Raw genomic sequence first — 26689 nt, forward strand, 5'->3', positions numbered from 1 at the left:
TGTCTTCATACATGTACTTGCAGTAATGATGACCATCTCATTCCACTCTTTCCTACCCCAAGCCCCCTCCATTCCCTTCCTCCCCTTTTCCCCTTTGCCCTATAGAGTTCATTTAATTCTCTCATCCCACCCGCCCCCCTACAGCATATTATGGATCAGCATCCTTAAATCAGAGAAATCATTTGGCATTTGGTTTTTGGGGATTGGCTAATTTCACTTAGCATTATATTCTCCTGCTCCATCCATTTACCTGCAAATGCCATGATTTTATTCTCTTTTAATGCTGAATAATAATCCATTATATATATATATATATATATATATCACATTTTCTTTATCCATTCATCTACTGAAGGGCATCTAGGTTGGTTCCAGAGTTTAGCTATTGTGAATTGTGCTGCTATAAACATTGATATGGCTGTGTCCCTTTAGTATGCTGGTTTTTTAAAAAAAATATTTATTTTTTACGTGTAGATGGACACAACACAATGCCTTTATTTTTATGTGGTGCTGAGGATTGATCCCAGGTCCCGCCCTTGCTAAGCGAGTGCTCTACCGCTGAGCCACAATCCCAGCCTCTAGTATGCTGTTTTTAAGTCCTTTGGGTATAGATCCAAGGAGTGGGATAGTTGGGTTAAATGGTGGTTCCATTCCCAGTTTTCCAAGGATTCTCCATACTGCTTTCCATATTGGCTGCACCAATTTGCTCTCCCACCAGCAGTGTATGAGTGTACCTTTTCCCCCACATCTTCGCCAGCACTTATTGTTGTTTGTATTCTTAATAGCTGCCATTCTGACTGGAATGAGATGAAATTTTGAGTAGTTTTTATTTGGAGTTCTCTAATTACTTGAGATGTTGAACATTTTTTCATATATTTGTTGATTGATTATATATCCTCTGAGAAGTGGGTGTTCAGTTCCTTGGCCCATTTATTGATTGGGTTATTTGTTTTTTTGGTGTTAAGATTTTTGAGTTCTTTTTTTTTTTGCCATACGATTTATTTTTATTTTTTAATTTTTTTTAGTCATACATGACAGCAGAATGTATTTTGACATATAATATATACATGGAAGATTTTTGAGTTCTTTATATATTTGAGATTAATGCTCTATCTGACATGCGTGTAGTAAGAATTTGTTCCCAATTAGTAGGTTCTCTATTCACCTCACTGATTGTTTCTATTGCTGAGAAGAAGCTTTTTAGTTTGAATCCATCTCATTTATTGATTCTTGATATTAATTCTTATGCTATAGGAGTCTTATTAAGGAAGTTGACGCGATGGAGATTTGGGCCTACTTTTTTCTTCTAACAGATGTAGTGTTTCTGGCTTAATTCCTAGGTCCTTGATCCACTTTGAATTGAGTTTTGTGCAGGTGAGAGATAGGGGCTTAATTTCATTTTGTTGCATATGGATTTCCAGTTTTCCTAGAACCATTTGTTGAAGAGACTGTCTTTTCTCCAATAGTATGGTTTTGGCACCTTTGTCAAATATAAGATAACTGTAACTATGTGGGATAGTCTTTGTCCTATTCTGTACCATTGGTCTACAAGTCTATTTTGGTGCCAATACCATGCTGTTTTTGTTACTGTTGCTCTGTAGTATAGTTTAAGATCTGGTGTGGTGATGCCACCTGCTTCATTCTTCTTACTTTAGCTATTCTGGATCTCTCATTTTTCCAGATGAATTTCATGACTGCTTTTTCTATTTTTATGAAGAATGTCATTGGGATTTTGATTGGAATTGCATTAAATCTGTAGAGTGCTTTTGATGGTATGGTCATTTTGACAATATTAATTCTGCCTATCCAAGAATTAGGTAGAGCTTTCCATCTTCTAAAGTCTCTATCTTCTAAAGTCTTCTTTAATTTCTTTCTTTAGCGTTCTGTAGTTTTCCTTGTAGAGGTCTTTTACTGCTTTTGTTGATTCCCAAGTATTTTATTTTATTTATTTAATACCTTTATTTATTTATTTTTATGTGGTTCTGAGGATCGAACCCAGGGCCTCGCACATGCTAGGCGAGTGCTCTACTGCTGAGCTACAGTCGCAGCCCCTATTTTTTGATGCTATTATAAATCAGGTAGTTTTCCTCATTTCCCTTTCAGAGCATTTGTCACTGATATACAGAAATGCCTTTGTTTTATGGGTATTGATTTTGTATTCTGCTGCTTTGCTGAATTCATTTATTCTAGAAGTTTTCTGGTGGGATTTTTTGGGGTCTTCTAGGTAGAGAATCATATTGTCAGGAAATAGTGCCAATTTGAGTTCTTCTTTACTTATCCGTATCCCTTTAATAACTTTCGTTTGTGTAATTGCTTTGGCCAGTGTTTCAAGAACTATATTAAATAGAAGTGGTGAAAGAGGGTAATCCCTGTCTTGTTCCAGTTTTTAGAGGGAATGTTTTCAATTTTTCTCCATTTAGAAAGATGTTGGTCTGGGGCTTAGCATAAATAACTTTTATGATGTTGAAATATGTTCCTGTTATCCCCAGTTTTTCTAGTGTTTTGAATATGAAAGGGTATTGTATTTTGTCAAGTGCTTTTTATGCATTTGTTGAGATGATCATATGGTTCTTTAAGTCTGTCGATATGAATTACATCTTTTGATTTCCGTATGTTGAACCAACCTTGCATCCCTGGATGAAGCCCACTTGATCGTGGTGTACTATATTTTTGATATGTTTATGTATACGATTTGCCAGAATCTTATTGAGAATTTTTGCATCAATATTCATTAGAGATATCGGTCTGAAGTTTTCTTTTTTTGATGTGTCTTTGCCTGATTTTGGAATCAGGGTGGTATTGGCTTCATAGAATGAGTTTGGAAGTCTTTTTTCTATTTTCTGAAATAAATTGAAGAGTATTGGCATTAGTTCTTCTTTAAAGATCTTGTAGAACTTGGCTATGTGTCCATCTGGTCCTGGGCTTTTCTTGATTGGTAGGCTTCTGATGGGTGTCTTCTATTTCATCACTTGAAGTTGATTTGTTTAAATTTGTGTATTTCATCCTGGATTCAGTTTGGGCAAAATATGACTCTAGAAATTTGTTGACGCCTTCAGTGTTTTCTATTATATTGGAGTACAAGTTTTCAAAATAATTTCTGATTATCTTCTTTATTTCTGTAGCGTCTGTTTTGATTTTCCTTTTTCATCATGTATGTTAATGATTTGTTTTCTCTCTCCTTCTCTTCGTTAACATAGTTAAGGGTCTGTAAATTTTATGTATTTTTTTCAATGAACCAACTTTTTGTTTTGTCAAATTTTTCAATTTTTTTTGTTTCAATTTCATTGATTTTAGGTTTGATTTTAATTATTTTCTATCTTCTGCTTTTGGTGTTGATTTGTTATTCTTTTTCTAGTGCTTTGAGATGTAATGTTAAGTCATTTATTTGTTGACTTTTTCTTCTTTTAAGGAATGAACTCCATGCAATGAACTCTCCTTTTAGAACTGCCTTCATAGTGTCCCAGAGATTTCGATATGTTTTATCTGTGTTCTCATTCACCTCTAAAATTTTTTTATCTCCTCCTTGATGTCTTCTTGCAACCCATTGTTCATTCAGTAGCATGTTATTTAGTCTCCAGGTGTTGGAGTAGCTTTTATTTCTTATTTTATCATTGATTTCTAATTTCAATCCATTATGATCTGATAGAACCCAGGGTAGTATCTCCACTTTTTTATATTTGCTAAGAGTTGCTTTGTGGCATAATATATGGTCTATTTTAGAGAAGGATCCATGTGCTACTTAGAAGAAAGTATATTTGCTTGTTGAAGGATGAAATAGTCTATATATGTCAGTTAAGTCTAAGTTATTGATTGTATTATTGAGTTCTATAGTTTCTTTGTTCCGCTTTTGTTTGGAAGATCTCTCCAGTGGTGAAAGAAATGTGTTAAAGTCACCTAGAATTATTGTGTTGTGGTCTGTTTGACTCTTGAATTTGAAAAGTGTTTGTTGAACGTGGATGCTCCATTGTTTGGGGCATATATATTTATAATTGTTAAGTCTTGTTGGGGTTTGGTTCCCTTGAGCAGTATGTAGTGTCCTTCTTTATTCCTTTAGATTAACTTTAGCTACTTTATTTGAAGTCTACTTTATTTGATATGATGATGGAAACCCCTGCTTACTTTCACATTCCATGTGAGTGGTATGATTTTTCCCAGCCTTTCATCTTCAATCTGTTGATGTCTTTTCTTATGAGATGAGTCTCTTGGAAGCAGCATATTTTGGGTCTTTTTTAAAATCCAGTCTGCTAATCTGTTTCTTTTGATTGGTGAATTTAGGTCATTAACATTCAGGGTTATTATTGAGACATGATTTGTATTCCCAGCCATTTTTTTTAAATTTTTGATATTTAAGGTGACTTGGTTTCTCCTCTGATTAGATTTTCCTTTAGTGTAATCCCTTCCTCTGCTGATTTTTATCATTGTTTTTTATTTCCTCCTCTTGGAATATTTTGCTGAGGATGTTCTGTAGTGCAGGCTTTCTAGTTGTAAATTCTTTTAACTTTTGTTTATCATGGAAAGTTTTTATTTCATCATCAAATCTAAAGCTTAATTTTGCTGGATATAAGATTCTTGGTTGGCATCCATTTTCAGAGCTTGATATATGTTGTCCATGATTTCCTGGTTTTGAGTGTCTTGGTTGAAAAATCTGCTGAGATAAGAATTGGTCTTCCTCTATGTATAATCTGATTCCTCTCTCCTGCAGCTTGTAAGATTCTATCCTTATTCTGAATATTCTGAACTAGGCATTTTCATTATAATGTGCCTTGGTGTAGATCTGTTGTAATTTTGTACATTTGGTGTCCTGTAACCCTCTTGTATTTGGTTTTCCAATTCATTCTTCATGTTTTGAAAATTTTCTGATATTATTTCATTGATGAGATTATGCATTCCTTTGGTTTGAAACTCTGCGCCTTCCTGTATCCCAATAACTCTTAGATTTGGTCTTTTGATGCTGTCCCATAATTCTTGGATGTTCTACTCATGTTTCCTTACCATCTTTCCTTACCATCTTGTGTGGTCAACTTTATTTTCCAGATTGTATACTTTGTCTTTATTATCTGATGTTCTGTTTTCCAGGTGATCTAATCTGTTGGTGATGCTTTCTATTGAGTTTTTTTTTAATTTGGTTTATTGTTTACTTCATTTCAAGGATTGCTGATTTTTCTTTTTTTAGAATCTCATCCCTTTCTTGAAATAATCTTTTGCTACCTATATTTGCTCCCTTATCTCTTTGTTGGTGTGATCAATGGATGCCTGTATTTGCTCTCTTATCTGTTTATTGGTGTTATCAATTATTGCCTGTATTTGCTGTCTTATCTCTTTGTTGGAGTGATCAATTTTTGCCTGTGTTTGCTCTTTTAGGTCATTCTTTAATTCAGAGATCATTTTAATTATGAATATTCCTAACTCCTTTTCTGGCATTTTATCAACTTTGCTGTGCATGGGTTCTGTTATTGTAGTATCCTGGTTTGTTTGGGGGCACTTTCCTCCCCTTTTTTTTCATGTAGTCTATGTGTCTTCCTTTCTTGCAATGAGGATCTGAGATATTTCAGTTTCTACTCTATATTCTTATAGTGTCTGTGCAGATTGTCTACATCTCACCTTGATGTTAGGCTTCCACACCCTGCTGGTGTCCCTCAGTGTGTGTTACTGCAACTAAAGGTGGCGGTGGCAGTAGCCAAGGTTACTTGAGATAATAGTGGAGGTGCCCCAAGATGGATGCAATGTTTTACACAGATGGGGCTGAAAGGGTGGGCCTTACACTGTCTTTGGGATGCCTGCTCTGAGATGCAGCTGCTTCTATCTAGGCCCTGTCTATTGTCAAAAAGTAGAGGCTACCGCATGGGGATGGCTATGAGGATGGCTATGGTGATGTTTGCAGTGTCCCAAGATGGAAGTGGGTTAGGCTTGGGCTCCCAGGTGGAGGTCAGGGTGGCAGACTTGGACCTACCCTGGGCCTGGGTCTATGTTCTTGTGGGCGGATCTGGGCTGAGTCTGAGCTCTCACAGTGGTTTGCTGGTTGGAAGAGGTGGTCCCGTGCTGCAGGTCCATTGGGTGTCTGCAGGTGGCGGGATGGACCTGGGCCTACTCTGAGACTGGATCCAGCGCAGGTTAGTGTGGCCAGCTTAAGCCTTTTCTCTGAAATCTTTCTTCTGTGACATCTCTAGTCTGTTTGTTCACACTTTATATATATCTACGCATATAAATACTGTATTTTATTTATCTTACATGTCTGCTTCCAGCCAGATCAGTGATTTCTCAACCTCAGGATACTATTGTCCTGCCTAGGGAGGTATAACATAATCTCAGGGTTAGGATGGAGTGATGTGGGCTGGAGAAGGTGTGTGTATTGACTACAGATATAATCTAGAATTATTTCTACTTCATTATGAGTAGTCATAGTGTTTATTTAGAAATTTGAAATGACCAAGGAAGGCATGATATTTTTATATTTATTAAAATTAGACATGGGTTGAAAAAGAGGTTGGGAGTAAGTGTCTCATGCACTGGGAACATGTCTTATTTATCATTTTATTCCTAGCATGTGTCATGGTGTCTGGGACTGAATACGCACCAGTGGGTGGATATGGAATAGAAGGAATAAGGAAGTGTTTTCCTAAGAAAATTTGGTCTAAGAACAATGTTCAATTAATTCCCTTCCTTGTTTTTTGTTTTTTTTCCCTATTGATTTACTCTTTCTTTTCCTCATCACTTAGGGAAGATGTCACTTTATGGCTAATTAATCAAAATTGAACTCAACTGAAGACATTTCCACAAAAGCCCATGAAAATTTTGCAATCAGTACTGCATACAATCTATGTTTTTCTCATTTTTCCTGTTTTTACCATATCTGGGAATTTGTTGTCTAAAGGAGATTGAAGGGAAGGGAGCTGGGTGTTGTCTTTCACTCCAGAGAACTATTTGAAGTATGGATTCTCTAGAATAAGGAAGGGTATTCTCTCTCTTGTAAAGTGCTGTGTGATATTCTTCACTTACATTCTCTGTGTGTGTGTGTGTTTTTTTTTTAACAACTCCATGCTGATTATGCCACAGTGGTACCTACTTTTCAATGTGATTTTGTTGTATGTTGGTTCTTTTAGCATTATAAAATACATATTTTACACTAATTTCATTTTAGATTGGCTATTTTCTGAGATTCCTCCTGATAAGATTTTCTAGAAGTAATAGTTAATTTCATCAGAAATATGAAACACTCAGTCCTGAGCTCCTTTGCTTCCAAACCTCTGGGCTTTCCTCTCCTCTCGCTACCTGTTGGCTTTTGTTCGATATCCACAGATTTCATTAAGAAGATTTATGGAGCAAGACTCAAAGCTCTTTTCCTGCCTTTGTGATGAAGCAGCTTTTTCATTATTCCTCTCAAGCTTTAACAAAATTAAATATTCTTTCACCTTTTAAATGAGTGAATTAAAATTAGTTATTTATATTTAACTATTTATAATATTTATTGGTCTTCACTCTGTTGTACCTGGACATTTTCTGAATGGGTTAAAAAAATTTGAGCTATAGATAATTATGTATCCAAGTCACATTTGAGAGAGGCATAAAATATGTTAGATAGCAAAAAAAATGATAGCAAAATATAAGAAAGGGACTGTTATGATAATGAATATTACAGTTTTATTTTAAAAAGAAATTTTACTATTTGAAAGCATTAAATTTCCAGTAAAAGTGTTTATATTTATTGTTTCTCTTTTCAGATAATGGTTCTGGATCTGGAGAAGGAGGTAAGTTTTAAGTACTTCTTAAAGGGCATTTGTTTTGTTGTACTTTTCTTTTTAACAGCTTTGAGATGTAATCAGATACCACTTGGTTCAGCTGTTTAAAGTGTACAACTTGGTGACTTTTAGTATATTCACAGAGTTGTACATTTCACTACAATTAACTTTAGAACATTTCATATCTAGAATGAAACCATTTGCCCCTTAGCCATTATCCCTCACCACTGCATGGCCCTTGGCCCCAGCCATTCCCTAGTTTATGCATTTTTCACTGAAGGTGTGTTGTCAGACTAAGAAGAAAATGCTGTAGCCTCTGTTAAATTGAGGCTGCACAAAACTACTTCCTCTTGAGATCATCCACACAAAGGAGTTTAGCTTGGCTCAGAGTATTTGTGATTCTCTCCTACTCCTTGCTTCCAAAATTTTGATCATAAGGAATTTTTTTTTGGGGGGGGGGGGGTGTGTACCAGGGATTGAACCCATGGGTGCTTCATGCTGAGCCATATCCTCAGCCCTTTTATATATTTTGTTTAGAGACAGGGTCTTGCCAAGTGGCTTAGGGCCTCTCTGAGTTGCTAAGGCTGGCTCTGAACTTACAATGCTCTTGCCTCAGCCTCCTGAACCACTGGGATTACAGTCATGTGTCATTGCGCCCAGCTCTATCATTAGGAATTTTTAAGGTACAGGGTCATAATACTCAGAGTCAGTTTTGTATAGAAAAGGGAGAACTTACAGAATAGTTCCAGTGAAATTTAGAGTTTAAACCCTTAAAATTTCCTAATGTTTTGGGGCTGGGGATGTGGCTCAAACGGTAGCATGCTCGCCTGGCATGCGTGTGGCCCGGGTTCGATCCACAGCACCACATACAAAGATGTTGTGTCAGCCGAAAACTAAAAAATAAATATTAAAAGTTCTCTCTCTCCCTCTCTCTCTCAAAAAAATAATTTTTTTTCTAATGTTTTAATTTTTATTTTACAAATATATGAGCAAATTAATATTTGGCAGTAGCAAATAATAGAGTTTAAATGGTCAGAATTAAGAATGACTAAACTAGGGGGCTGGGCATGTGGCTCAAGTGGTAGCGCGATTGCCTGGCATGCGTGCGGCCCTGGTTCGATCCTCAGCACCACATACAAACAAAGATGCTGTGTCCGCTGAAAACTAAAAAAAAAAAAAAACCTCTCTCTCTCTCTCTCTCTCTCTGGAAAAAAAAAAAGAATGACTAAACTAGGGGCTGGAGTTGTAGCTCAGTGGTAGAGCACTTGGTTAGTGTATGTGAGGCATTAGGTTCGATTCTCAGCACCACATATAAATAAATAAAGGTCAGCAACAAAAAAAAATTAAAAAAAGAATGACTAAACTATTTCACAGTCTAGTGAGGTTTTAATTCTATCTATTGTATGAAAAATAATATTTGAAGTACTATGAGGATACCGTAAAAGAACACTCATGCTGGGAAAATTTGCTCCAAATGTAAGCTACAGTTATGATCATTCAACACCATATGAAACCCTATTCCAGACTACACCTTACTCTGTATTTCATAGATTTCTAAAATTCAAGAGTTGAAAAGGACTTGAAAGGTTATCTAGAGAACAGAACAATCATGAAGAAGTTCAAGAATAGCAGCTTCAGCCAAAAAGAAAGTGATTAAAGCTGTTGAACTATGAATTTGATTTATTTTTATTTTTACTTTTTTGGGTACCAGGGATTGAACTCAGGGACACTCAACCACTGAGCCAAACCCCTAACCCTTTTTTGTATTTTTAGAGACAGGGTCTCGCCAAGTTGCTTAATGCCCTGCTAAGTTGTTGGGGCTGGCTTTGAACTCCCAAACCTCCTGCCTCAGCCTCCCGAGCTGCTGGGGTGGGTAATAGGCGTGTGCCCCTGCGCACAGCTAGAATTTGATTTAAATGGACATATTCAAGCAGAACTTTATAATGTGTGAAGGATCAGCCCATGACTTCTAGATCTTAGAGCTAGAAAGGATTTTAAGAGATCAGGTCTAGATCCTGTGGTCAGATATTCAGTCAAAAAGTTGTTCTTGTTCCTGTGATAAAAGAAGTGAGAATAGTTTTCAGGAATTGCTAATATGAAACGGTATTGGATATCTTACTCTAAGGAGGTAAGTTGGTCCTTTTTAGGAGTATGAATTAGAAAGATTAGTAGTTTACTTAAATTAATATATAAATCTTAGTGAGCTATTGGTGGTACTAGTATTTCATAATGTTTTGAATCCTCAGAATTACTTAGGATTATGATCTCTGAAATCTTCCTGGAAATATTTCTACTTAGAGTGCAGGCAAACACACCAAATTGGAAGACTGGAAGTATTTATACTTAGCATGGTATTTCCTTTAAAAAGTTCTCCCTTCCTCCCTTCTGTTCTTCCTATTCTTCCTTTCTTTTTTTTCCCCTCTCCCAGGGCCTTGTGCATGCTCAGCAAGCACTCTGCCACTGAGCCACACCCCCAGACCTTTTTAAGTTTTATTTTGAGTTGCTCAGGCTGGACTTTGAACTTGTCATCCTCCTGCCTCAATCTCTCAAGCAGGTGGGATCACAGGCATGCACCACAATTCCTGGCTTCCTTTTAAACCTTATTTACTGATTGATATCATTTGAATTGTATTCTTTCCTGAACAAAATTGAGAAATCTCTTGAGTGAACTGAAATTGTTAAATTGGCCTCAGTGCTGATTCCCTGCCTAGTCTGAGATTATCATGATATGGATCCACTGAGGTTGAGACCCATGTATGTAGGATCTCCTCAGGTATGGGATGTGAGCTGAGTGCTAGTATTTCTGCTGTTTTTTTGTGCTGGGTCATAGGTGCCAAGGGACCAAGTAGGCAAAGGGAAAAAAGGTCCTTTATAAAAAGACCCCTTTCCTTTTCAAAATTTGGAGACAGATATTTGTTTTAATTCTGGAATTAGTTTTTATGTAGTTAGAAAGGCAGGTATGAAACTAATGTGAGGAAAAGGGTGGAAATTACATTCTGTGGTCTTCAAGCATTGTTCTGCTAACCAGCATTATACAGATTTATTTCAATAGAAGGGTAATTACAGAACTGAATTTATTGCCTTTTGGGGGGTTGTGTGTTAGGAATGAAACCCAGAATTACTTTTTAATCCTCTCTTTTACTCAGTGTTACACGGTATTTTTTTTTTAAATTTTTTTAGTTGTACATGGACACCATGCCTTTGTTTTGTTTATTTGTATGTGGTGCTAAGGATTGAACCCAGTGCCTCTCACATGCTAGGCAAGCCCTCTGCCACTGAGCTACAGCCCCAGCCCACATGGTAATTTTTAAAAAAATTTTTTTTAGTTGTCAGTGGACTTTATTTTATTTATTTATATGTGGTGCTGAGAATCGAGCCCAGTGCCTCACTCATGCTAGGCAAGCACTGTACCACTGAGCCACAATTCTAGCCCACATGGTAATTCTTTTAAAAGCAATTCGTTATCATATCTATTTTGCTAGCAACAATACTTGTGTTACAGGTTATATTGTATTCATTATTAACAGCATTGATAGATTTTGGAAGTGACTCTTTGCAAGAGCTGGGGCTATTTTTTCCCCAGAAACAGGATAATGGGTAATGAAAACATGAAATGTATCTGGAAAGGATCCCAACTTTTGGTTGAAAGTTTAATTTCTCTTTTTAAACAGAAGAGGAAGGGTCAGGGGCAGAAGCTCACAGAAAACACTCCAAGTGTGGACCTTGCAAATATAAAGCTGAGTGTGATGAAGATGCAGAAAATGTTGGGTGAGTTGACTGAGGGAAAGGGATAAACTTAGAGGTTGGTCCTCAGCATGACTATATTTATAGAAAGGTATCATTTGCCTGGTTCTGTGTATTTTGTGCTTTATGTATTTGTTAAGTTTAATGCTAGTCTTAATGACTTTTCTCTTAAGTTGATATGATATGTAAATAAGTTTGTTATATTTTAGACAGAAAATCCATTTATAGTTTTTGGATATTACCTGTGGTTTTTTTTTTTCATTGATAATTTTATACTAGCTGCTAATTTTGTTAACCCAACCTGCAATTTTGAATTATCTTAGTACATTTTTAATTAATATCTATAACAAAAACAACTTCTCTTTTTCTTCTCTTTCAGTTTTATACAGAAATCTTTTCATATTTTCAGTGTGTTAAGTAAAAAATTGTTTCTACAAATCCCTGCTGACATTTTTGTTTTTCTCATGATCAGCCTTCACTAAGGCTGAACAAAATGACTAGAAGCATTGTCCAGTTTTCCTCTTACTCCCTGGAAGATAGGGGTTCTCTGGTAGAATAGTGATAATGTAGACATTTATCAACAGTCATGTTTGGTTTCCCTTTCATCAGTATTCTGTTCACTTGTTTCCAGTTTCATCCTTCTTTCATTTTCCTACAGTGCCTGCTTTATGCTTGTTTGATTTTAAAAGTTTGCTGACTTTAAGACCTGATTGCACAAATGCATCTTGTTCACTTCCTCCGTTTCCCCTTAGTGCATATTTCAAAATGCTTATTTTACAGAGATTTGCACTTTCTTTTCCTTACTTTTACATATTTTTGGTGTGTATTTTCCAGTCCCATCTTTTATTCAGCCCTTGAGTGCCTTTCACAAAATAGTAGTAATTAGATCTAATTAGCATTAATGCCCAAAGGGAGTATTAAAAATCAAGATCATTCCATTTTCAGTATTTATGGTACAACATCAACTATTTGGATGGCATTTGGTAAAATTAAATGCCTGATAGTTCAGTGTAGGTGAAACTTGGCAAAAGATAAGCAAGTTCAGTGAGAAGTGAATTCAGTAAGACCTGAATTTACTCTATTTCTGTCCTTGGGTCATTTGGACTGGTCTGTGTCTGCTCAGTTCAACCAGAATGATTTGATTTGGGAGAAAATTTTCCAAGCAGATACTAGCCAGTAGAGCAAGAGAGATGATGGGCAATATGGACTTTTAGAATGAAAAGAAAGAAAAGATGAAAGATATCTTCTTCTTGATTTATACTCATGGCATGATGAAACACCCATGTGTGTGTATGTGTGTGTGTATGCAGTCTACAGTATAGCTATCAGTGATTGATTGGCTGGCTCTGTTGATCTGTTTTTATTCCTTTGACAGTACCTCCATTCAGCCTTATTTTATGTATTGCTCTGCTGTCATTTTTCATTCCTAAATAGAAGGAGCTAGAGGTCTTTTACTTAGAAGTAAAACAGATTCCAGCTAGTTGCAAAGGTAGTCCCAAATATGATATCTGTATGACAAAATACACATCTTTATGTGAATAAATGCCTCATAAAATGTATCATATTTTCAATCAGAGCAACTCTGTTTTATGTACTAATAATGTATGTGTTTTGGCTTAAAATAACACATACATTAAATTCTGTGTATCTTAGAACTGTAGCTCTCATTCTTGTACATGCAGGCCCTAAGCACAAGGGAGTGGGCATAGACCACGAAAGGCTTATTGATAGTAAGGAACATATAGGTCTTACCATCAGGGAAGGAGCACAGAGACTGGGATCGCAGTCAAGACCACACAATAGTCAAAAAAGCTTGAGGAAGTAATTGATACCTTTATCTAGAAAATAAAGGATGAAACTAAATTCTACTATAGAATTTCCTTTTGTGTCTTAAAAGGAAATTTTAAGAATATTGAACCTTTTAGTCTATAAAACATTTTGATTGCAGTTAATTTAACAATGTAAATATATCTCAACAATAATTTTTAAAAATTTAACTTTTAAATGAACCGTAGCAACAAGAAAGATATATGGAGGTTATATAACTCCTTCAAGGTACTTTCATTGTGCTATCTATGATTGGCACCAAGTGAAAAGTAACATCATCACCTAAGGATAATTTTTACCTAGCTAGCTAGACTTTTTAGGTGTGCAGAAATACGACATTAGCCATTAAGACTCAAATATGCATATGTAAACCTATTACTTAAGATGTTATTTATTGTCATATAAAAAGGCAAACTTTTTGTTTTAAAATTTTTTTTATTATTATAAACTAAGCACTCTTGTCATGAATTATTATAAATGCCATCAGAGTCATTATTAAGGTTGGTAGGATCTTTTAGTTTGATCTTATTTTACGGATGAGGAAATAGGACCAAAACCAGGGTTTTGATGGAGTGGATTCTCCTATCTTTTATAAACTTAGGACAATGTTTTTTTGGACCTCATTTGCATAAGTTGTCTTTTTTTTTTTTTAATTACTGAAAAGAATGCTTCTTTCTTTCTTCAAAGTAGCTTCCTGACAATTTTTTTTTTTTTTTTTGGCAGGCGGTTGCTTTGTGTGTTTTGGCTTAAAATAACTGCATTATTGCTTTACAGTTCTGTAGAGTAGAAATCTGACACAGGTTGGTCTCTGAACTGGGATCAAAGTGTCAGCAGCACTACATTCTTTTCTTAAGGCTCTCAGGGAGAATCTGTGCCTTTAATCTTTCTAGCTTCTAGAAGCAGCCCTTATGTTTTGGTTTGTGGTCCCTTCCATCTTCAAAGCCAGCAGTGGTACATTGAATCCTCCTCACACTGCATCACTCTTGACTTTAGTCTCCCTCTTCTACTCCCCCAGTAGTGAGTAGCCAGTTAGTGATCTTGCTCTCTTTTTTAAAAATTGCTCACTTTAAATTAATGCGTAATAATTGTGCATATTTATGGGGTGTAGTATAATACTTCAGTAAATGGACGCAGTGTATATTGATCAAATCAGGGTAATTAGCATTCCTGTCTCCTTAGCATTTTTTTATGTTTGGAGCCTTGAGCTCCCCTCTTCTAATTCTTTGTGACATAAATAATAGATTATTAAGTACTTAGTCACTCTGCTGTGCTGTAGAACACAAGCATAGGGAATGGGGGCTGGAATGAGGATGAATAACAAGTACCAGAATGCCTGAAAAATTTTTAAAAATAACATTGCCCTCCTCTCCATCCAGCTGACCTGGTCCTAGCTGTGAGGTTTTTAACTTCCTGTCTCCTGGTCATTCTAAGAACTATCACTTTTCATAGTCCTCAGCTGCCATCTGGAATCCAAATGACTATCTATTTTTCTTATCAGTAACTTTCAGACTTTTTGACTATGCCTCATGTAAGAAAGGCATTGACCTTATTACCCAGCACTTTTATACATATACACATAGTGCTAATGTGTTAAGAACAACAATGTTCTGTGGATTGATACCTTTATTAAATACAGTGCACTTGAATATTTCCTTTCCTATTTTCTTAAAAAATGTTTGTAGAAGCCGGTCTCCATGGTACACACCTGTAATCCCAACTACTTAGGAGGTTGAGGTAGGAGAATTGAGGTTTGAGGTCAGCCAGGACTACTTATTAAGACCCTGTCTCAAAATAAAATAAAAAGAGCCGGGGATGTAGCTTAGTAGTAGAGTATTTGGCTGGTTTGCTCAAGGTCTTGGGTTTGATCCCTAGTACCATGCAAGATAAAAAAGGTCATAGTGATCCACTAAATTGACTTCATAATCCATTAGTGATTATCACCAATGGTTTATAAAATAGTGCTCTAGAATGTAACTACGTTAGTGTGTGTGTGTGTGTGTGTGTGTGTATGTATGTATGCATACACACACACACACACATATCATGTTAGATTTTTGTATATGATTTTTTTTTTGGTACTGGGGATTGAACCCAGGGGCACTTAACCACTGAGCCACATTCTCAGCCCCTTTTATTTTTTATTTTGAGATGCTAAGTTGCTGAGGCTGGCTTTGAACTTGTGATCTTCCTGCCTCAGCCACCCAAGCTGTTGGAATTACAGGTGTGCACCATCGAGCCCGACTAGATTTTTGTATATGGGTACATCCACTAAAAATATTTTGTATTTTCTCATTTTGAAAAAAAAATTCTTCCTATCAGAAGAAAAGCTATATAACCCATCTAGTTTCCAAAGAGAAACTTATACTTTTCTCTTGATTTAAAGTTTTTGTCCTTAATAATTAAGTTTTAAAAAACTTCAGCATTTTGGGTGCCATGTAAATTAATTTTTTTGTTATTAAGAGTAGTGCCGCTCATCATGTACAACCATAAGAATGGGGTCCTAATTAGAATAAGTTATATTCCATGTATGTAAAATATTTCAAAATACACTCTATTATCATGTGTACCAAAAAAGACTAATACCATGTTTTTCATTTAGCTATTTTAATGAAATTTGACTTAAATATATTATGTGCTTTCTTGCCTTATTAAATATATCATATTCTAATATACATATATATGCATATGTACAATTTTTGGCAGGGGTGTTAGGGATTGAACCCAGGGATGCATTACCACTGAGCTACATCCTCAGTCCTTTTTGTTTTTTATTTTTAGAACAAGGTCTCACTGAGATGGGCCTTGAACCTTGTGATCCTCTTGCCTCAGCCTTCTGAGTCACTGGGATTATGGGTGTACACCACCACACTTGGTTACATTTTAACATATTCTTTTCTTTTGTACTTGGGGTTAAGCCTAGGAACATTTACCACTGAGCTAATTCCCCACCCCTTTTTATTTTTTGAGGCAGTTTCTCACTAAGTTGCTGAGGTTGATCTTGAACTTGCTTAATGTTAAAATTTGTAAAGTGTATTATAGTTCTCAGAGCATTTTTTTCATGGCCCCCTCCCCACTCTTGCTGTCAGATCTGTCTGGTAGGTAGGTAAAGAAGTATTGTCTTGATTTTACAGGTTAAGGTAAGCTCAGGAGAGCCTGAATGCCTTCCTATTAAACAGGAGGACCAGAGCACCCATTGTGTCAAGTACATATGTGTAATATGGTGATGTTCTCAGAGGCTCCTGGTGTGGTTGTTTCATTATTGTACTGAAGCCATTCTGCTTTGTGTTTTGAATTCTCACATCTATTTTTAAAAAATAATTTTGTGTTGCTACTGTGTCAGACTCATAGTTGCTGCTTCTGGATGTTGACAGTGTGTGTTGTTAGTGAACCTGACTCTAGATGCCCCCAACTTTTTATTTGCTTTTCTGCCTTTGAATAGGAAACTGTAGACTTGTAATAACTACATCTAATGTAGAAATAAGTTATAAATGTAAAATGAGACTATATGGTTTCTTAGGAGCCAAGTGCATTAACTTTTTTCGGGGGGGGGGGGAGGGGTACTGGAATTGAACCTAGAGGCACTCAACCACAGAGCCACATCCCTAGCCTTTTAAATTTTTTATTTGGAGATAGGGTCTTGATAAGTTTCTCAGGGCCCCATTAAGTTCCTGAGGCTGGCTTTGAACTCAGGATCCTTCTGCCTCAGCCTCCTAAGCTGCTGGGATTACAGTGTGTGTCATGCAACCAGCTAAGTACATGAACTTTGTTGCACATAATTTATCACTTTTGTCCACTTGGTGATTATTTTAATTCACTTATAATTTATTTTATTTTTGTTTCTATGAGGTTTCTCCCTGTTCCTTCCTGAAGCATACTGTTTCTCCAGTGGTGTTGTAGGCTTAGAACAGCTGTATCCATAACTACTTACCTTTCAGATTTATATTTAGAAGTAGGTAGGTAGTGTTCCAAGAAATATGACTCTTGCGAAGAAGAGTTTCAGTATTCCACTGTGTCCATGGTGAAGTATAGTGAATAGACTTTCTACTAAGTCTTGAAACTTGAAAAGAGCTCCTCCCGTCCAGCACTTTATATTTCTTAAACCATATGTTCTTAGTACCATACCCCACTTTTTCTAAACAGTATTTCTAATCTGTCCAAGGCGGAAGTTATTGCTGCAAGATAGCCACCAGCTGTTTCTCTGGACAGTGGGGCCACATAATCATAGGACTCCTTCACATCAGTATCTTTTATATACCTGACCTAAATCCCTGCCCAGGAATGGTTTGAGGAAACTGTAGAACCATCAGGCATAATGCCAGTACAGGTGAGTTATAAAAACCCTCCAATTATTCCTTTTGAACTTTGTGGTGCGCTTTATGGAAATGGGCTCTGCTGTTCTGCCTCTTTGATGTAATCTCCTCTTTGGAGCTGCTGTTCCCCCCCCCCCCCCCCCGAGTGATATAAATATCTGAGAATCATATAGGTATGCAGTGTAACAGACAACATTGATAAGCAGCTTAATTCACCTGCTGGGCATCTTTGTCATTTGTGGTGCCATTTTCTGTTTTTGACAGATTCCTGGACAGTATTACAGTCTGATGAATCTCTGCCTGAAAGTTCCAACAAAATTCTTTCCCTTGTTAAAACAAGACTAATGCAACACATTTGTATCCTACAAAATATCCTTCTTTTTGGAAGCTTTATATGCTTAAAAAGAACCAAAGCAGTACCTTCTCTGTCATTTTCTATTCTTTCTGCTGTGTTTTTTCTAATCAGGAGTGACAGTAATTGTTATTTAGTATTGCCTTATTCTAGATACATATAATAATAGGCTTTTAAAATTATTTAGGTTTAATGATTTCTTTCTGTGGCCCCTTAGATTATAATGGAAAAATAATTTTGTATTTTTCTGAGAACAGAAAATAAACACTATTAAACATTATTTTGTCCAAAGTATAATCTGGATGTTTGTTAGTAATGACAGGTTCTTTTGTCCAGAAATAAGTTCTGTAGTTCATGACAGATGCCAGTAAAGATTTCTTTTTTCTTCTTCTCCTTCTCCTCCTTTTTGTACTGGGGATTGATTGACCCAGGGCACTTTACCACTGATCTATCTCCAGTCCACTTTTTAAATTTTTTTTTTTTTTAATTTGAGATAGGATCTTACTGAGTTGCACAGGCTGGCCTTGAACTTGAGATTCTCTGCTGCCTCAGCCTCCTGAGTCTCTGAGATTACTGGTGTGGGCCATGCCCTGCTCAGTAAAGATTTCTTTTGAGATTTGTCTTTAAAATGTAAAATTCTACATCCCCACAACCTCCTGCAGTTTTCTTAATGCACTGTAACCTATTTGGCCACTTTGCAATGATATTTTCTTTACCTGGAGTTTCATCCCTCTTTATTTGCTTGTTCAACTCCTTTTCCTTCTAGACTTAGATGCAGTATTACTTACATCCAAGAGGGGGAAGCCTATCTTGCTTTCTTCTGTGGTCATCAGGACTACATTCTTTGTTCTTCCTTGGTCTTGGTAAATAACTTCTGCGTGGCATTTGTTATATACTGTTGGCCTCACTAAACAGACCAGGCTCCCTGAGGGTAGGCACTTTGTCTTGCTGATTTCTGTATTGGGTGAACTTACTAGGGGTAGGCTCCCTTATTTGTCTTTGTTAAATTAGTGACAATTAAAAATTGGGTTTTACTCATTTAGAGCTGCTCAGTACAATTTGATATTAATGAAAAAGAGATAGTTAGTATTATATTGAACTTTTTGCAGGCTTCATTAGAAGTTTGTTAAATCTAAATAGTTCCGCATGAATTAGCTTAGGCTAATGTTTTCCTAACTGCTAAATAAACTGAGGGGAAAAAAATGGTACTTTCTATGTAGAATAAGAAGAAAGGAAGGGAGGAGAATGTATGGATTTTTTTAGTAATCACAATACCTTCCAGTTGTGCACAGTATTTGATATATTTCAAATGGCATTTTAGAAGTCTTGATTCTGTTAGTAGTGTTATAAGGTATTTTCCTTATTTTAAAAACTTGGAGCTATGATTTGCCAAAATCATAAAGCTCAATAATAGAAGCAATTTCATTTATTCACTTATTTACTTATGTATGTATGTACTTATGCTTTTGAAATTCACAGTTAGATATTGAAAAGCTTTATTCATTTAGCTTTGTTCCTTTAGTACAGTGAAAGGTCTCTCTCCCACCCTGTTCTCAGGCACTCACTCGTCTTCACAGAGGCAGTCACTGTGATCTTTCTTGTTTAATCTCCTTAGGAGGATTTTATGCATTTGCAAGCAAATATGTACATATATTCTTTGTCTTTTCTTTTTAAAAAGTAACCATAGCACAATTCATCTTCAGTTTTGTATTTTATTTAAATTTTTTATTATAAAATGTACATTGCTACAGAATTGTTTAAAACATATATTCAATTTAAGGGATACCTAATATACCTGTATACCAGAGGCCCTGGGTCCAGCACTTAAAAAAAAAAGATTCTTCTATCACTCAGGTAATTCCAAGGGTTTTCAGAGCTCTATTCCAGGAACTAGGAAGACAGACTCTATTGTAACACAAGTATCATCCCAGGTGGTAGGATTCTGTGTTTTTTTTTTTTTTTTTTACCCTCCCATTTTATTACCTCTTCTAGTAGCTTCTTGAGAAAAATTACAGAATTTAAAAACTTTGGAGACCAAATGTTTGAAAGCGTTTTTGTATGTGTGAACATGTTTATGTTCTACTAATGCTTGATTATAACTTGGCAAGAGCATGATTCTGGATGAGTGATTTTTTTCAGCATTGAGAGAGCATTTCTATTTTCCTCCTGTTGTTGCTGTTGAAGTCTGAAGCCATTATGATTTCTGATTCTTTGTGTATAATTTGGTTTTTCCCTATCTGTTTTCCTGAAGTATAGAAAATCTTTTGGTCCTCAGTGTAATGAAATTTCATAGTAGTATACCCTTCTCTAGGTCCTTAATTGACTTCTGTTTTTAGGAATTTTCTTTCATTAGTTTTTTCTTTTCCTCTCCTCTCCTCTCCTTTTCTTTCTTTCTTTTTTTTTTTTTGGGGGGGGGGGGGTTGTTCTTCAGTATGGGATTGAACTCAGGGCTGTGCACTTGCTAGGCAAGTGCTCCATGACTGAGTTACATCCCTGTAGCCATTAGTTCTTTGATGATTTTCTTTCCTTTCTGTTCCTGGTTCTCCTCTTCTTGGGATGTTGGACATCCTGGAGTAGACTTCTAATTTGCCTATCTTTTTTCTCCTAATTTCTATTTTACAAAATTTTTGTTGTCCTATTTGAAAGATATTTCTCAGCTTTATTTTCCATTTCTTTTTGAGTTTTTAATTTCTGTTGTAATTTTTAATTTCTAAAAGCTCATTTCTGTTCTGAGTTCTCATTTTTTATAGCATCCTATTTTTCTGTGTTATTTATTCTATAGTAATGACTTTTTTTGTTTTCCTACTTTTGGACTCATGGGTGTCTTTTAGTTGCTTTTATTCAGTGTTATAATTTGTAATTTTAATTTTTTAATATTATGTGATCTTTTAAAAAGAGTCAGGGAGTATTTCTTTCTAGTCTCTGATTTTTGCAAGGATAGAATAAATTTTATCTACATATTGAATGATTGGAATGAATGTGTTCATGAATCGTTTTTTAAAAACTGCCTGGGCCTGATGCTATCTATCTTTATGGAGTTATGTAGCTGTGGCCTTCCAAGAAACTGAGGCACCATGAAGACCCCTCTTCAAACCCCGATTCTTGTTATCATGTCAGAAAGACTTCTGACTGGTAATAGGAATGAGTTTATTGAAGGGCTAGGGAAAAGGAAAAGGGGACACTGTCATGGGAGGAGAGAGTGGGTTCTCTCATAGAGGAGAGGGACAACATGCCTCTCCTGCACTCCCATTTTATTGGGGATCCCAGAGAAGTTTCCAGAGAGGCCTTCCCAGCTCCACCTCTTGACTTTTGACTGACAGGAGAGTGACATCAGATTTTTAAGTCCCCACTGTCATGGCAAGGCCAGGTCACCTTGGTCCAGGCGGACTGGTTCTAACTGGATTTTTTATGGTTAGGAGGAACTATTCATAATTACCTCCCAGAGTTTCAGGATGGGGTCACAAAAGTCTTCTCCTTTAGAGTAACTTGGGTTCCTCTTATCAACATTATCTTGGGCCTACATTTCTCCTGCAGTGAACAGGTAGTTTCCTTAGGAATGTGACATATCCTGTCCACCTCGGTGGGGCAGGGATGCAGGTAAATTGCTTCTTAGAAAAGGAAGCATGTGGGAATCAGCACAGTGGGCCCATTTTATTAAATTATTGCCTTAACCTCATATTCCCACCATCCACATCTGCCTGTTGCCTAACAAAGGGACCTTTTTTAAACAACTAATTTAATTTCTTTAAGGACTGTAGTACCATTCAATTTCATTTCTTCTTCTTCGTGTTTTTTTTGGTACTGGGGATTGAACCCAGAGGTGCTTAACTGCTGAGCCACCTACCCTGCCCCTTTTATTTTTTGAGACAAAGTCTCACTAACTAACTTAGGATCCTGCTAAGTTGCTGAGGCTGTCTTTGAACTTGTGATCTCTTTTCTCAGCCTCCTGAGCTGTTGGGGTTATAGGTGTGCGCTGGTGCTCTATTTCTTCTTTTGGTCAAATAATAATATATTTATAAAGTTACTCATTTCACATAGGTTTTCAAGCTTGGTAGAATAAAGTTGATTTTTTTTAATAATTTTTTTTTTTTTTTTAGAGAAAGTGAGAGAGAGAGAGAGAGAGAGAGAGAGAGAGAGAGAGAGAGAGAGAAAGTTTTTAATATTTATTTTTTAGTTTTTTTTTCGGCGGACACAACATCTTTGTTTGTATGTGGTGCTGAGAATCGAACCCGGGCCTCACGCATGCCAGGCGAGCGTGCTACCGCTTGAGCCACATCCCCAGCCCATAAAGTTGATTTTTGATAGTCTTTTATTATCTTTTAAATTGGAATCTTCATTGAATTTTTAATTCCTTTCCAATGTGTTTTTTCCCTACCCTTTTCTTTTTTTCTTTTCATCCTGCTTTGTTGATTTGAGTCTTTGTTCAGTAGACATTATTGATCTTTTCTGTTGTAACCATTTTTATTTCTGCTGATATATATTTTTCCTTCTGTTTTCATTGGATTTTTTTCCCATTGTTCTTTTTCTAACAGTGATTTACTTTTCAGCCATTCTTGTAAAATTTGAGAGAAGACACAGGTGAGGGATTGAATCAGATAGACATCTGGGGAAACTGTGGGAAGAGGGGAAGAATCCCTGAGGTGAGTGTACCTGGTGATTGGAGAGAAAAGATAAGGCAGATTAGGGGAAGGATTTTTCTTAATATAACCATTTGGCAATTCTCATGTTCAGGTGTTTGGTCACAGTTGTAATGAATAGAGAAAATACAGTCCCAGCCAATCATTGGCTTTTGACCTTGGGCTTTTAAACTTTTTCATGTTCAGTTTCCCTACTGATAATTTGTAGTCGTCAGTATTAAATGAGGCCATTGTGACTATACCCACACAGTAGGTGCAGGGTAAATGGTTGTTAAATGTTTTGGATCTGGCATATTTATACTAGAGTGATTTCTTTTCACTTGAGTGGACCTTTCTGTGTTGTGAGCATCCTGCCCTTTGCCAATGTTGCCAGTCTACAGACACCTGTAATCACCGTAATCAGTAATATCTATGGTCTCTGCAGAGTAGTATTTTCCTCCGTGCTCATTGTGTCCCTGAACTGGACTTTACTTAAGATGCCAATTTAATTACCTTTCCTCAGATGCCATAGGAAGCAATGGTGATGGTTGGTTCACACAGTTCTTAGAATGAGACGTAGGGGTGCCATCTCACCCAGGAGCAGTCTTTCTCACACTTTTATTCAAGGCTTTTTCTCGCTGAGCTCAGTGCCCACTACAAACAGTGCCGTTTTTTAAAACAAGTGTGTATTGTTTCTCCAATAGTGACAGTGTCTTCTCTTTGTTACAGAGCCCTTTCTTGGTCCTGAAATCATTCTGCAATTCTTTCACTAGCCATCATTTCTATTGGATTGCCATCCCCAGTTTTGCCTGCTACTCACTCTTAAGCCAGACAAATGTTTTGTAAAGGGTCGGATGGCACAACCTTTAGGCTATGCATCCCATATGTGGTCTCTGTTAAACCTGCCCCCTTTAAAAAACATAAAACTAATTTTTAGCTTAGAGGTGTACGAAACTTGGTCTATGTTGACCCACTGCTGTAGTTTGCCAGCCCCCACCTTAAACCACCCATCAATATTTTTAAATACCGATGCCTTTATTTTGGATTGAGCTTTATTCTTTCTCCCCTGTTACATCTTTGAAACTCCTTTTTCTTTCGTTGTTTCTCCATATTCTTCACCTTTTGGTTTTCTGTCCAGGTTTTCCCTTGATTTTGGTTTTCTATCCATGTTCTCCATTGATTTTCTACAAACAATAAGTTTGTTTTACTTCATAAAGCCTTTGGTTTTATCCCCGTCCCCCAATTACTTGATTGTATCATTAAAAAATTTCCCATTCCTTGAGGCATGTTGAAAATAAAGAAGAACTTTCCTTTTCTGCATCATTCCTTTGGTTACCTTTCTCTGAAGAATTTACCAGAAAAATCTGTTAACTTTACTAGATTGCTTTTCGTAGTTAATTTTGTCTGTTTCTTTGCTTAATCTCCTCTCTACTGCTAGTCTCATTTTACAAGTTCACAGCAGCCTGCTCACAGGCCACTAGAATAACCATTGTTGGTATTAGTCTTGGTTTGGATACCTGGGAATGAACTCAGGGGCACTGACCACTGAGCCACATCCCCAGTCCTATTTTGTATTTTATTTAGAGACCGGGTCTCACTTAGTTGGCAATTTTGCTGAGGCTGGCTTTGAACTCATGAGCCTCCTCCTGCCTCAGCCTCCTGAGCTGCTGCTGGGTTTATAGGTGTGAGCTGCTGGGCTTACAGGTGTGTGCCACTGTGCCCAGCAATATTAATCTTTAATGCACAAACATTTTTAGACTTGATATTCAGTAAAGTAATTTTGGAGATTTGGGAGGTAATTAGAAACCTTGTATTATTTTGATATATTAATTTACTATTTTCTAAATGAAAATGAGCATGGGCTCTATAAAATATAACAGTCGGTGTATAGATCAGGTTATGTTTATTTGTGCTACAAATGTGGCATTTCAGAAATGAAACCTTAATATGTGTATATTAAGACCCCATATAGACACTCTCAAATACTGTCCCTTAGTGCAAAAAGTAGATTGAATCTTAGGAAGCCCATTTTTTAGTAGCAGTATCATTTTTTTTTTAAAATATTGATCTTGCATTGTATTATAGGACTCAGGAAAGTTTGTAAATGCAAGTCATTATCATGTGGACACCCCCACCCCACTTACACTAATCCTTGAAGAGAAGAAACTGGAAAAGTAGAAAAACAACAAAAAAGGAGAAGTGGGACCTTTCCTTGGTAAATTGTAAGCCAGGAGGTTTCATAATTGACTTAATACTTCAAGCTTTGTTCGAGTAATGGGAAAGACCTTTGGACATTTAATACAAAAAGCATTATTATTAAATTTGGTGCTCCACAAGTCGTGATCTTTGAACCTCAGTGACCTTTCATCATTAACATTTCTTTCAAGTCTTCTGTTTTATTGGCTCTGTTTCTGAGCACATACTGAAGTTTCTGGTAACAGCATAGGGTTACCAAGAACAAATTGTGCTTTGTTTTTCTTTTTCTTTTTCCTGCAATGCTCGAGATTGAACCCAGGACCTCACATATGCTAGGCAAACACTACCACTGAGCTACACCCTGAAGCCCTCATTTTCTTTTTTGATGATGAAATAAGATTTACTGTATCAGAGCTGAGCTTTAATTATAGTATCTATGAATCTAAGCAAGATATTCACCAAATTGGTTTGGTGTACATCAGGTCAAATAATAGGTAACATTTCTTGCTGGGTAATAGCATTTTGTTCATTCGTATGTATGTCTATTTGTATGTATGTATGTATGTATTTATTTTTACTGTGGTGCTAGGGCTTGAACCCAGGGTCTTATACATGCTAGGTAAGCCCTTTACTATGGAACCACACTCCCAGCCCCAGTTTTTCTTAAAACATGTTCAGTGATGGCTTAGTTTTTCTAGAAATGTTGACGTTAGGTTTCTAATGACATGATATATGGCCCTGTCTTTATCCTCTTCTGTTCAGTGCTTTTATTGATGACTTAGATAAAACTATGAGGTAGTCTTGTCAAAATTACAAATATATCAATCTAGGAGAGATGTTAAATGACAGAACTGGAGCTCAAAAGATTGAATATACTGCACAGTCTAAAGTTTGACAGAGGTACATGTATCTCTGAGTTCCCAAGTAGAGTGGTTATGTTTTGCAGACCATATTTACAAATTTGAGTATGTTTGAAAAACCTCAAAGTGAGCCTAAATTTGTGTGGTTACCAGGAAAGCTAGCATATCCAGAACAATTAAGGGAATAGTTTTCCTGTACTGTGGTAGTATTTTGTCCTTGCCTCATGTATTATGAGATACTGAAGGTGGAGGGTAAACAGAATGGTGGGGATTGGACACTACAACAAACAATGAATCACTGAATAATCTGGGAAATCTGGTCCTGAGAAGTGAAAATCTATGTGCAAAATGATGATCATCTCTGAATATTTAAAGGGCAGTCCTGGAAGATACTTTTTACATGTGGATTCAGAGGCCAGCATCAGAGTCAATAGATGAAAGTCATTAGGATGCAGATTTAGGGCTTAGCCCCAGGGAACAGCTTAAGTCAACCATGAAATATGTCCTGCCTTGATGAGCTATCCAGCTGCCCATCACTACATGCTTTGGCAGGGGTTATTAGACAGTGTAGTTATACAGATTGCTCAGGGGAACCCTGCATGGGATGCAAGATTGGAATAAATGACTTTCTAAACTCCTTTTCTAAACTCCTAAATATTTGTATGTATGTTTTCACCCACACATAGTTGGTTATTTTTTCAATCTGCCTTTGCCCCTTTCTCTTAATCTGAACTCACCAGATTAGCTGGTTAGCTGACTTCGAACTATGATCTCTGGCTCCTCTTTTTCCTCTTGTTTTCTAGAAATTAAACTTTTGGTACAATGTTATAATAAGTTATTCTTATAAACTAAATTTTTTCTTTCTGGTGCTTGAAAATTTTAATTGTAAAACATAGCAGATGTTCAAAACTGTATGAAAACTTATGTTTGGTTTAATATACAAAACAGACTTAGATGTAAATCCTGCCTTCTAAGCTGAGAAATAAAATTTTATCAATACATTAGGGTCTTCCTTGTTCTTTTCTCTCACCCACCAATATTCTGTAAA

The 26689-nt window shown here is 36.4% G+C and overlaps 1 protein-coding gene across 2 annotated transcripts in view; it reads left to right on the forward strand.

Moving 5' to 3' along the window:
• Tmeff1 (transmembrane protein with EGF like and two follistatin like domains 1) overlaps positions 1-26689 on the forward strand; it is a 90826-nt gene that overhangs the window by 34215 nt on the left and 29922 nt on the right. For both annotated transcript variants that reach the window (XM_027930954.2, XM_071600782.1), the window contains exons 4-5: positions 7719-7745; positions 11408-11504. In XM_027930954.2, coding sequence (XP_027786755.2) covers positions 7719-7745; positions 11408-11504 — 124 coding nt within the window. The remainder of the gene's footprint in view (positions 1-7718; positions 7746-11407; positions 11505-26689) is intronic.

This window comes from Marmota flaviventris, chromosome 13 (genome assembly GCF_047511675.1).
Source record: "Marmota flaviventris isolate mMarFla1 chromosome 13, mMarFla1.hap1, whole genome shotgun sequence".
NCBI lineage: Eukaryota > Metazoa > Chordata > Mammalia > Rodentia > Sciuridae > Marmota > Marmota flaviventris.